The sequence below is a fragment of the Pholcus phalangioides genome, unplaced genomic scaffold (assembly GCF_987345545.1).
Source record: "Pholcus phalangioides strain wild (caught in Gottingen) unplaced genomic scaffold, Ppha-v1.0 ptg000003l_1, whole genome shotgun sequence".
NCBI lineage: Eukaryota > Metazoa > Arthropoda > Arachnida > Araneae > Pholcidae > Pholcus > Pholcus phalangioides.
The window spans coordinates 10,477,940-10,491,486 of NW_028301596.1; the positions used below are offsets into that span (position 1 = coordinate 10,477,940).

General features: G+C 34.7%; 1 protein-coding gene across 3 annotated transcripts in view; it reads left to right on the top strand.

Moving 5' to 3' along the window:
* Positions 1–13,547, top strand: part of tup (LIM1_Isl and LIM2_Isl domain-containing protein tup) — a 139,942-nt gene that overhangs the window by 61,700 nt on the left and 64,695 nt on the right. For 2 of the 3 annotated variants that reach the window (XM_089243987.1, XM_089244004.1), the window contains exon 4: positions 319–623. In XM_089243987.1, coding sequence (XP_089100113.1) covers positions 319–623 — 305 coding nt within the window. The remainder of the gene's footprint in view (positions 1–318; positions 624–13,547) is intronic. The other variant, XM_089243995.1, reaches the window with a different exon arrangement.

The window sequence follows — 13,547 nt, forward strand, 5'->3', positions numbered from 1 at the left end:
AAAACTCTGTGAAAACTGAAGCAAAAGTGTCGTTATATCCGATGTCATTGCATTTTGTTCGACGTTATATATAAACAAGGTTCGTTATTCTCTAGATTCAGCCCAGACCATCATTTATAGCCGAGTTTGACTGTATATCAATTTATTGATTTTAAAATTCGATTAATTTTTTGCTTATATTTTTACTAATTTAAGTTGTTTTCTTGTTTCCATCTGTATGTTCTCCGTCTTGCCCGTCCGTGATGTCCCCAACGTCTTCTCCGACCAATTTATGTGGTTCCCGCCTACGTACGTACGTATGAATGGACTGTACAACAGCGAATGCAGAACCGATGCAGTCCAGTCGACACCGGGACTCGGTCCGGCCACAGGTACACAAACAGCAAGGTGGCAATTCTGAGCAGCACAAACCGACGCGCGTACGGACGGTACTGAACGAAAAGCAGCTTCACACACTGCGCACTTGCTACGCTGCCAACCCCCGACCGGACGCCCTGATGAAAGAGCAGCTCGTCGAGATGACGGGCCTCAGCCCGCGTGTGATCAGGGTTTGGTTCCAGAACAAGCGCTGCAAGGACAAGAAGAAATCGATCATGATGAAGCAGCTCCAACAACAAGAAAAAGTGAGTATCTATAAAAAATCACAATATCCATAGAGTATATAGCACATTACAGTATGTTTTCTTGATGCACGTAAGATACGTATAATGACAATGCCGCTGCAAAACCATAAATAGTGGACAGAAAACAAATATATACCATTGTGGATATATGTACACACATGGCTAGTACTATTCATGCAAAGTACTATTAAGCAAAGGAAACTTGAAATCTATCCGAAACAATATTAGAATACAGTGAAAAATCCTATATAACGATATCCTCTATAACAGCGGTTCCCAAATACGCTTAAACTACAGCCATTTGTCTGCGAGAATTTTGTCGAACAATGGAGGGCAATTATTAACCTTTAAGTACACTATTTATTAATTTATCTTGCTTCTAAAGTATTTTAATAATTTAATTAAAAATTATGAGTGCGTTGGAGCTTTTTTTTAGGCCAACTGAACATGTACATGAAATATTTTGTTTGTACGCAGGCCCTCTGTAAATTTTTGGTGATGCCATGATAGTCTGGCATCTAATTTCATCTTCGAAGTTGATTAGGATCATGTTCGAAGGCAGTCAATAGCTCTGAACACAATTCATGTTCTTATCGCTCCGATGCCTAAAAATTTGGGACTTGCCGTAATTTAGTGCGTATAATCCGCGTATTACACGTTGAAGAAATATCTAAATTTATCTGATTGTGCGGATAATATGCAGTGGTTCCCGCTTATAACGTTTTTCAAAAATCCATCATGAAAAATCTTAAGTGGGAATACGCTTTAAACGGAGAATCTCGATGAGTATTAGTGAAAATTGGGACCACGAAAATAGGTCGTATTAAGCGGGAAAACGTTTTTTTTTTTGGGGGGGGGGGGCGGAATGCTAAAAACGGCATCCACTGTACCGCTGCGTATTACCTGCAGATTATTTATTTATACTTTTTGAAAAAGAGAGAGAGAGATTGGAAAATAGAAATTCATATTTTTGGAAATTGAGGTAAGAAAAATAATTTTTAAAAATATGCATAGATTATATATACGAGTAGAAAAATCGGTTTTTTTTCCTTACAAAACGTGAGAAACAATCCCTTTCATTACTTGAAATTCCAATACTGGTATGAAATGAAATTTGTATACGATGTGCGGACTGTACGATGACGTTTTTACCTCAAAGTAGAGAAATTTGCATTTATGGATTATACGCGGATTATATTGGAGGGAATTATATCCTTTCCGTGGAAGATAATGTGGCTTTTTGAAAAGTGTCAGAATATATTTTGAAAAAGTTCCTGGTCCAATTAGGTTGCTGATTTACAAAAAAGGGGGCCCCCGCCCCAAGAAAGCTGAGAGGCTGCTAAGTGGGGCCTGCAAAAAGTGTTACGGAAAAAAGAAAATATTCGTAAATTAGTAGTTATAACAGAATTCGTAAATTAGTAGTTATAACAGAATTCGTAAATTAGTAGTTATAAGAGAATTCGTAAATTAGTAGTTATAAGAGAATTCGTAAATTAGTAGTTATAACAGAATTCGTAAATTAGTAGTTATAACAGAATTCGTAAATTAGCAATTGATAACATTTGTGAACTAAATTGATGTAATTCATAATCGAAATTCGTACGAGAGGCCCAAACTACTTTGGGCTATTCAGGCCAATTCGCGAACCGTTTTGCACATTGACATATAAACTGAAACCTTGGGATATGGGATACCCAAGGGACCAGACTTTTTATCCTTTTGATAGAGATGTCTCTTATCAAAAAGTAAACTAATCCTTGTTCAGAGGGAAATGGGCCGGGGTATCCATCCCTTAATTAACCCGTAATCGTGGATCGTTGAAGGACATCCCCGTATTCTAAGAATCCTCCCATCCACATGCCTTGGGTGTATATATTTACTACATATTAGAAAAAAAAACCTTTCCAAATGCAAGGCTATAAGGACTATATCATGACTACATCGGAGTCGGCACCAGCTGACGTCATCGCCTTGACAGAACCAGTTAATTGTCATTGGTAGTTCAAGATCGCGATTTAGTTAAATAGTATTACCCTTAAACACACAGGTATCCTTTATTCAGAGTGTTCCTGAAAGAGAGGTTTGACTGCATACTCTCCTTTCGGGAAAGGCTGTGAAATAGTACATTGGGTCACTTTCACATGTTTACGGAAATTTTGCAGCCCTCCTATTATTCCAGTCTAGTTTTTCCCTTGATCACCGATTTTCGAAATTTTTTCCCACCCCAACATGCCGTTCTGGACTATAACACGCTTAGCTGCTCCTTCTCCTGTAAATAGGTCTGCTTTTGTCATCAAGGGGTCATTGGATAAGCGATAACCGAGGAAAGACTATATTTTTTAACAATCAATCCTACGTGAATTTCTAATAACTGTTTCCCTAATTCAATTAAAAACCAGAGAATACCCACACAGCCAACGAAAATACCTACCGAGCCGTGAAATCGTCATAAAATAACTAATAGCGTCATATCCAAAAATTTAACCTTTCCATGAGCTCCATGTATAGAAGATCCCGCTTATAACATTTTCCCGCTTAGTACGACTTATTTTCGTGGTCTCAACTCTAATTCTCGTTAAGACTTCCTGTTTAAATAGTTTTCCCGCCGCTTGCAACGGTTTTTCATGAGTTTTTTTGGAAAACGTTATAAACGGGATCGACTGTAATCATATGAGACTTATGGTCAACCCAAAAATCAATACTGACATCTGACGTTGATGTTCACTCTTCCTGCCACTTGCTAACTAAATTTCGTTTAAGGAATCATTCACTTTTTTCTCCACTGCCATATAATTTCAGATCCTTAAGACAATGGCGCGAAACAAAAAACACAAAACCGTGAAGCACAGTACTTATCTAAAGGGCGAGGATGGTCATTCGCTGTATACGGATATACATTATCGGCGAGAATGCGGTACTCTTTGCTACGAATTTCGATGAATCCATCCAATAGAGCGTTCACACACACACACACACACGTATACGAAAGCTCTACAAATCCCACCGAGAACAATCAGTAAATCTCGTTTCCGTCCAACGCCCACAAAATATTTAGTGAACGTGGCCACAATTTCCCCTAATAACAGACCCTCCCAAGCAAAGATACTGTATACATAGAAAAAAAATTACTATTAGGGGTGCCATATATACGGGAAAGGAAAAAAAAAATAGGTACAGGAGGGAGAAAAAGAATTTCATTTCGTTGTATCCTCCCAAGAGACCTGGGAAAAGAGAGGAAGCAGCGAAAATAGGCCTGGGATATAGTTGGAGGGTCCCCGGAACCTTTTTGGGGCCAAATGATGATGATGATGACGGTTTCCTCGCGGTTTATTTCCCGACGTGTCTCGTAACTCAGAAGCATTCCAGACGAATTTCATCGGCCCTTAATCCACTTACACCTATGCAATAAGCCGATCCTGTGGGAGTAACCAGCACGTTAATCATGAGCACCCCTGGATGGGTAAAAATCCATCGAGTGTGGTCGGATGATGGAAGCGGCAACCCCTTCCCCTCCCCCACCCCACCAACATACTATGGCCGGTCCTACGTGAGTTATTGGCCGGTGCTTTAAGAAACAGACGTGCATGGATTGGGAGGAGATGAACCGAAAGTCCGACTGTCCATTAAGAGAAGGTTCTGACTATTTTTTTATTATTTTACTGTAGTGGTTTTTTTTGAAGATGGTTAGATGACCCTTAGGGGCCCCCAAAATTGTTTCAGAACAAAACAGAAATTAGAATGAAAACATAGTGAGTGGCTATATGACCCTGGATCTCCCGGTGTTTGACGGGGGGCAACAGTAATTTATAATTTAGCACTGCTTTGGAATACATCATCAGCAACAGCGATTTTGTCCGTGAATCTTGAAATTATACAACAATATACAACAATGTTTTGTCCCGATTATCCAGATATTAACATACAAGATGTCCTGTAAGTGCTAATGCGGCCTTTACCACACCAACCGTTCGTCGTAGAGGTATAGTTTCAATTTAAAAATGCCCAAATTGCGTTAAAAAATTACCCTGTATCAATTTTAAGAGTGGAAATTACGGCGTGTAACAAAATAATCTAAATTTATAGACGGTCCTCATGTCCTCTTCTGATTAGAAAGTTGTTGCCCTGCCTCTCTTGAAGCTAAAAAAAAAACAAGTTTCCCAGTGAAAAGTTCGCTAACATATTCAAATTCAAAAATCGGAGAAAAGTTGGGGAAAGGATAGCATAAACGAGGGAAAAGAGGGTTGTCCGTTAGTTTTTGTTGTTCTTTCCTCCGATTTTTCAATTCAAAAATATCTCGGTGAATATTTCACTTAGAAACGTGGATTATTTTTTTGGTTGGCCACACAGGAGGGACAGGGTGACAACTTTCTAATTAGAAGATAGGGGAAGCGTATAGGAATTTAGACTTCTTATTTTGTTACACACTGTATGTTTCACTCTCATAACTGGTACAAATCATCCGAAGATGTACATCGATTTAATGTTTTTCAAATTCATCAATTTAATTTTATTTTAATATGTATTTAATTTATACTAATAATTTATAATATTAGTATAAATTATAATACTTTTATTTAAGTATTTATAATACTTTTAAAATACACAGATTTAATTTTCTTTTAACATCATCGACTGCCTTTCAAAATCTAGATTTAATTTTCTTTTAAGACCATCAGTTTAATTTCCTTTCTGAAATCATCAATAATTGATGATTAAATCGATTTATTAGTTCAAAAGAAAATTCAATCGATTGATGATTTCAAAAAAAAAAAATAAAAATTAAATGAATTATTCGTTTAATTTCTCTTTTTAATCAATTGATTTTGTTCTTTTAAACTCTACTAATCAATCGATTTAATTTTTCTCCCAAAGTCATCGATTCAATTTTTTTAAAAATCATCGATTTGAATTTCTATCACAATCATTGCCTTAATTTGTTTAAAAAACCATCTATTTCTTTGTATAATCGATATCATTCCCTTTGATTATATCAACAATATATTGACTCTCATAGAAAGCTTTCCTCCTAAGAAACTCGCAAATTTATAGTTTCCCTCCAATTTTAATACCTTTCGCAGACCCATTTTGTAAGTTTAATAGTTTATTTAAACTTCCACGGACGCATAAATATGATCAAAATGCACGAAAAAATAAATAAATTGCATAAAGAGCTGAGAAACGCTCTGAATGATAGTATCTTAAAAATACATTTTTTCCACAAAAAAAAGAGGAAAAAAAGGCTTGAATATGGAATGAGTATTTTACGGACGTCAAAGGCAAATTCAGTTTTTGATGGTTGGGGTGGGGAAAAAACGGGAAAAACTGCAATTTTTTTTTTTTTTTCCTACTTATTGCGTAAGTCCACGAGCCGCAGAGAGTTCTAATCGCATCTCTTGGGACGCATTACCGCGTAGTTACTCATCTCCGGGACCGGCGGAAGGCTTATTACTTTATTAATTTTTGAACAGCCTTCCACCCACCCTCTATTCACCATAATGCTAGGTATGGACGCCGCTGGGGGAGCTACCATAGAAGAAAACTCTCTAGAAGAGCCAGGTAGATAGGGAAAAAAAAAATAAAATCATCAATAATATTCTAGATTGATAAAGCATAAGATCAATTTGAATGAGAATTTTTTAGTTTTATATGCATCATTATTATTAGCTTCTGTTATAAAAATGGCGGATTAAAATGTCGCTATTATTTTTGAGACTGTTGCTTTTAAAAGCTATATAATCTAACTGTAATGTTTTGCGTGTAAGAAAGTACAGTAACTGTCGATGTTCTGATGTTTCTAATGGGTTAATAATTACGGAATATTATGTTATAAGAGCGTATTCCGCCGAGAATTTTTACTGTTATAAATTTTGCAGCGATTATGGCGTGAAACCGAACACTCTTCCATATAATTTACTTGGTTATCTTATTTTTACATATTTTTTTCTATTAAAGGTGGTTTTTTTTTTTATAAAGTACAGTGTCGAACTCGGTTATAACGACATCGAAGATTCGGCGATTTTTCCTCATTATAACCGAGGTGTCTGTGCGTTCTAGTTGGTGTTCCCAAGAACTTTTGGGTATGAAAACTATAATCTCAGATGCACACAATGAAATACCATGTATGTAAAGTTGTTAATTCACTATGATTAGGGGTTGACTATATTTTAGCAAGAAAAATACGGGAAATTGAGGTAATAAATACGGGACGTCGCTATAAGCTTGATGCTTGTTTTATCACCAAAAAATTTCCAGTTATTGCTTATTAATTCTCCTTGGTAAAAATTATAAAGCTACAGCAATGCTGCAGTGATTTTGAAATGATTCTGAACCTGAAAAAAAAATTCCACATGACAAAATTTATAAATTATGCAAATATATTTTATGCAAGATATACAGAAAGCTGGACGTTGTGTGAAGATGTTGATGTTTTTGGAAAGATATTGATTTTTTTGGAAAGAAAAATGTCTTCCTCCACCGGGACATAAACCCGGGCCTTTCGTATGCCGTACGGGTGCTCGGTTTCCAATGGAACAGACGAACATTTCCTTATGATGTGCTCAGCTCTAATTCTAAAAAACACGCGAAAATTTCTCGTTACACATACTAGGTCGTTGCGTCTTCATCGACGTTATAATATTTTCATTTCCATTATTCTTTAAAAGAGTCGGCCGTGGTCTCTAATTATTTGACGCTATAGCTGGGGTGTCGTTACGACCGAGTTTGAATGTGCTATTTTCATTGAAAAATATGTCTACATCAAAAGAAATCAACGCATATGAGTGTCTTTTGTCCTATGCTTTCTACGTATTTTCATCTATTTTCTTCTGTTTTTCAACGTTTTATAAACAAGGAATCGATTTGTGTGAATACAAAAATACTAAATTACAATTTCAGAAATGAATGAACACATTTGGATCAAATTTTGAAGAACGTATAGCTATTTTATGCCATACTTTCTTTAAGATACTTATCATTAGAACTCGGAATATATGCAAATGCATATTTGCATATTTTGGTCTTTTCAGTATTAATATTTATAAATGCATAAAATGCAAGAATTTTCCGAATAAGAGCATACTTGAAATTTATTGCACAAATCCACATGAAATATAACAAACAACACACACAAAAGTAAAATACACATAAAATACAAACACAATAAACAGCTACGTATCATCATTTATGTAATAGCCCAAGGGATTACATAATCCGTCCGGGGCATATTGATATTATATATATTAGTGATTGACAGCAGTTATAGATAATATTTTTGAAGTTTTACAAAAGCTTAATCACAATTTTACGATTTCGTGAATGAATATTGCTCATTATATGTGCATATATAACATCGGTTTATTTCCCCTCCGCACATTAAGCACGGGAAATTCGGTGCTATTTTAAATAATAGTTTGATTACTATATGGCCGACTCTCAATCATTTCACAAACTTTTTGCTGTTGATTAAATCTCAGGTGAGAAACTTGTCACTTTTATCTACTATTTTAGACACTTTTGGCCGCTATTTCTGTTTTATTACTGGTGGTACTTCATTTCTCTTCAGAGCAAAAATTATTTTCGTATTTGTTAAGAGGTTCTGGCAGGAAAATTCCCGAATACACTGAGGAAAAGTTCCCGAATGAAAAACTTGTTTGCATGACAAAACTGGTTTCGTAAATGAATAAATACTGTATGAAACAGTATTCATATACACTAATATAGAAAATATGCATTATAGAAGCATGTTTTCTTTTGTTTTCTTATGGGTTATTTAACGCATATTCTCTAAATTTTCTTAAATGTTTTGTAATTTTTGGTGGCTTTTAAATGAATATTTTGCGGCGATTTTTAGTGTATATTTTGGCATTTTTAGTGCATATTTTGTTCTATTTGCTTGTTTTTAGAGCATATTTCGCAATATTTTTAGTGCATATATAATCCGGGCTGTACTTCTCATACATTAAAGTTAAACCCACTGTTCCAAGCCAAATAAAAAATGGTTTTTTTTATGCTAAACTAGCTCTTTCTAATGTCATTTAGGGAACAGTTGAAATTTATATACTGTGAACGTCTATACCCGGAACAAAATAAAATAAGTGAACTTGATTACGATTGAAATCTTTTGTTGGGCAGTACGTCGCCACTCAATTTTATGAACTTTACATTTGGATAACAATGGATATTTGAGTTTTAATATATTTATTGCCAGGTTTTTGCCTGCAAATGTTTTCTTTTTTGCCAAAAATATAGGAAAACTTCTTTTGGAATGATTTGCTAGTTTCAAATAATCTGCAATTTATAATTAAGAAGCCTAAGGGACGCGTATTTCTACGCACCCATCTAAAAAACCATATAAAAATTGTAAATAAAATTGATTTATATTTGCGCATTGATGAAACGAGAAACACGGTACGTCAAATATACAAAAATGAACAAAACATACAAAAATGAATTGTTGGAAACACCCGTCCAAATAAACTCCAAGAAAAATGGACTTCATACTTTGCAAATGGTTTTGCGTAGATATCATAATTATGTTTTAATCAGTTTTATAATAGCCAATACCACTTCACATATCACCTTTTATTCCGTATCAAAATTTTATACATTTTGTTGATTGGTTTTTTTTTTAAGAATTTCCAATTGTTAATGAGTTGTAATTTTTCGTTACTTGCAACTCAAATATTTAAATCTTTCCAACTTCAGATTCGTTCAAATTACCATATTCATGAGAATCTCCAATATTCAGAAAAATGCATTAAAAAACTAAATTTTATCATTATTTTCTTAAATTCACGAGAGAGAAGGAAAAAATTCATAACACATGTCCATGAAATGAAAATTCACATTGATACAAATTAATTAATTTAATTTCCCAAGAAAGATGTATCTTGTTTTAACTTTACCAATCTCAGAATAGACGTTCCTATCTAGAAGAATAAGAAAATATAAAAACCCAGGAAAAAATGAGATAAGAAAAGCAAGATGGCGAGAAAATTTATTCGCATTCACTTATAACGTAAAAATTCATTTAAGAAACGAGAAAGAAAAACGAACAAAACGCGAAATAATTGAATTAATTTTTGTCATTGGGGACTAATTGTTAACGCCATTAGCTTCGCATTCATCCACAATCCAAAAAAGAGCGCAAAGCTCTAAAAAAAAACCCCAAAAATAGCGAAATTTCCTTATATATATAATTTTTTCATTATTATTATTTTTTCCCACCATCTACAAATAAATTTATTATTCCTCAGTGCAAAATTCATTCCCAGCTCTTAATTTTTGTTTCTTTTTTTCTCTGTATACGTACAACTTTTGTTTTGTTGTTTGTTTATTTCCAGCTTGATTAAGAGCCACAAAAATAAACCGAAACTAGCTTTACAAAAATTATATTCATTATTATTATTTAAAGCATGTTTCGTGGTAAAAATATAAATGAAAAATAATTTAGTTATCGAAGCCTTTGTTCTGAAGAGATTATGAAGGAGATTCGTGATTAGATGAATTCGGTTTGGAGAGCGAAAAACAATTTTTCCCCCCTTGGATTTTTCCGAAAATGGAGGAAAAAGGAATAATCGAATATTTCTACTTACTTCAAGGACTTACCTCCTTACCTTTTTGTTCTTAATTATCATCAAGACAGAAAGAAAGAATCGTTTCTTATTTGCTTAGAGCCTTAACTAATTTTATATGTTAATTAACGAAAGAGAGGAGGAGAAAAATTATTCCTTCAGTATAATTATAATATTAATCATTTTTAGCGTGGCTAAGTTATTTTTTCACTTATCCTTTTTGATTTAATGAAATGTGACGTTTTTTATTATGTGTACATACGGGTTCCGTAAATTGAGTTTTTAAAGAATAAAATTTATAAATTTTTTAAAATTTATTAATATTGCGTTTGTATTGTACGTGTTTTGATGTTTTTTCTTGTTTGCAATTTGTATTTGTTTATGGAAAGTGGTTGTTTTATAGGCATTTGAGAAATAAGATTTTAAATTTAAATGGAAATACAAGTACAACCCCACAACAGGCAAAATGCTCAACGAGGTGGCTGATAAAAAGATGCCCATAAAGATATGGATGTCATATATTTCAAAAATACAGCAACCCAATTAAAAATGCAATTAACACAAATTATAAACAATATATACACATGATAAAATATTATACAACGCCCATAAAGAATACTTATGGTTGTCTTATTCTAAGAATGGAAAGCTTCTCGATTTACCCTAACATGTTTATCGTATTTCTTTTTAAACGTGTCAATTGTGTTACAATTTACTACCTCCGGGGGTAAGCTATTCCATTTATTAACCATTCTATTAGAGAAAAACTCCCTGCGACACCATAACCTTGCATTGCCCCTCACCAATCGATACTGGTGCCCCCTTGTAAAAGCAGTCGATTGGCGGTGTACTAAAAGTTCATGGTCCATCCCATTGAAAATTTTGAACACTTCGATCATATCTCCTCGACACCCGCGTTCATCCAATGTAAACATATTCAAAAAATGAAGTCTCTCTTCATAACTCAAGCCCCGTGTGCCAATAAGGACACGCGTAGCTCTTCTCTGCACCCCTTCAACCAAGTCTGTCCCTCTGTAGGTATGGACTCCAAAACCTTACAGCATACTCCAGTCCAGGACGAACTAAGCCTCGAAAAAGCGGAAGAATGACTAGGAAAACGCGAAGAGACCTTTTTGAAAATGAGACCAAGCATTCTATTCGCTTTTTTGACCACCGCTGAACAATGTTTAGAAAACCTAAGTCGCTCGTCAATGAGAATTCCCAAATCAGTGACCCTAGTTGCATCCGGGATAGTGACAGCATTCAACTCGTAAGAGAACCGTGGGTTGTTCGAACCAAAATGAGCGACCATGCACTTATCAACGCTGAATGTCATGCTCCCTTCATTTGCCCATGCTGCAATTCTCTAAGTTGGTCTGGAGCAATTCCCTATCGCTTTCATTCCCGATTACCCCCATTAGCTTCACATCATCTGTGCATTTGCTAGTAATCCCATCGATACCCTGATCGAGTTTATCGATAAAAAGTGAAAAAAGTATGGGGCCAAGGACACTTCCCTGAGGAACTCCACTTGTGACGTCTGTCCAACCAGAGAATACCCCGTTCACCATAACTCGTTGCGACCTATCTCTTAACCACGATTACATCCAATATAGCAAGTTGCCACCAATTCCAATCCCGTGTAAACGCTTCAAGAGTTTGCCATGTTGGACCCGATCGAATGCCTTCTGGAAATCAAGGTAAACAACGAATTAATAACTCATAAATAACTTTGTTGATGATAGAGATTATTTGTTGGGTTTTAAATAGAAAATTACGAGGTTCTCCCCTTGCATTTTGAAAGTATTACTAAACTTACGTTCTGAAAGTGCAGTAAAAGCCCTCTTAACTGATGCAATCATCCCTCTTTTACGGACGGATATTTTGTCTCGCCAGTGTCCGCAAAAGAGAGGTTTTTCTTTATTACGAAGCTTGCGTTCTGAGAGAATTACGAAACTTGCGTGTCCTGAAAGTACTACGAAGCTTGTGTTCTTCTAAAAGTAGTATAAAGCTTGTATCCTTAAGATATTAGGAAGCTTGTGTCCTTAAGATATTAGGAAGCTTGTGTCCTTAAGATATTAGGAAGCTTGTGTCCTTAAGATATTTTGGAAGCTTGTGTCCTTAAGATATTAGGAAGCTTGTGTTATTTAAGATATTATGAAGCTTTTGTATTACTAAACTTTCATTCTGAAAGCACTACGAAGCGTGAGTTTTGAAAATGTTATGAAACTTGCGTTCTGAACGTATCAAGTCAAATCGAATGTATTTTCATAAAATAAAATATCGCATGTTCATAGAGGAAATAATAATATAAGTTTGATTAGAAAATCATCGTAGGGTCTCTTCTGTTAATATCGTAAGTTCACCAGTAAAGTCACTAACGTATCTTCGATTATGGTATCATTTCACAGTTCTTAAACTTATAATGACTATTGCTTTATACAGTAAAACCCCTCTTTTGCGGTCACCGACGGGACACAAAAAATCCGTTCGTAAAAGAGGGGGAGGGTGACCGTTAATCAGGGATTTGAAATATATTGCATACTTTTATCATACAAGGGGAAATTATTATTTGGCAGTAAAAGTGGAGTGGCCGCATGTGAGGGGTGACCGTCAAGAGAGGTTTTATTGTAATCGTGTGTAGAAATGATCATTTGGGAACTTGAACACGTACAGTATTTTAATTCACGAATTCTGCAACGATAGTGACGAAGTTAATGTTTAGATCAGTGATTCCGAAACGGAATGCCGCGAGATATTTTTTGATATTTTTGGGATAAAATTAAATTAAATGCAAAAAAAAAAAGGTTGTAGTTTTCGATCCATGTATTTTGGCACTTAAGAAAAGATGCTTAAATGCCGAAAATTCTATAAACTAGTGCCGCTAACGAAGAAAAACTTAAAAATTTCTTTCGTTAGATCAGTGTTCAACATTTTTAAAACTGTGGGACCGGCGAAAGTAATTGAATTATTTCGCGAATCGGCTGAAATAGAAGTAATTTGGGAAACAACAAGAAAATAAATAAATCAGAGAAAAAATAAGTTTTACAAAAAATTTATACGGACCGGAAAAAAATAAATTGTAGAAATAATTTCCAATCTGACAAAAATTAAACGAGAGGAAATTAACACCGTGGTAGTAGGCTTAATAATTTGCGGACCAGCGAAAATGGATAATCGGGGGAAATAATTCGCAAGCCGGCTGATGGAAGACAGAAATAAAAGCCAATTTTTGCGGTATAGAATTTACAAAATTAAATACACGATTATGTTATAGTAAATGTGACAAATTCGGTTATTATGCATAATCACAGATAATTTTGGTAAATTTGATAAATTTTCCTATATTTTT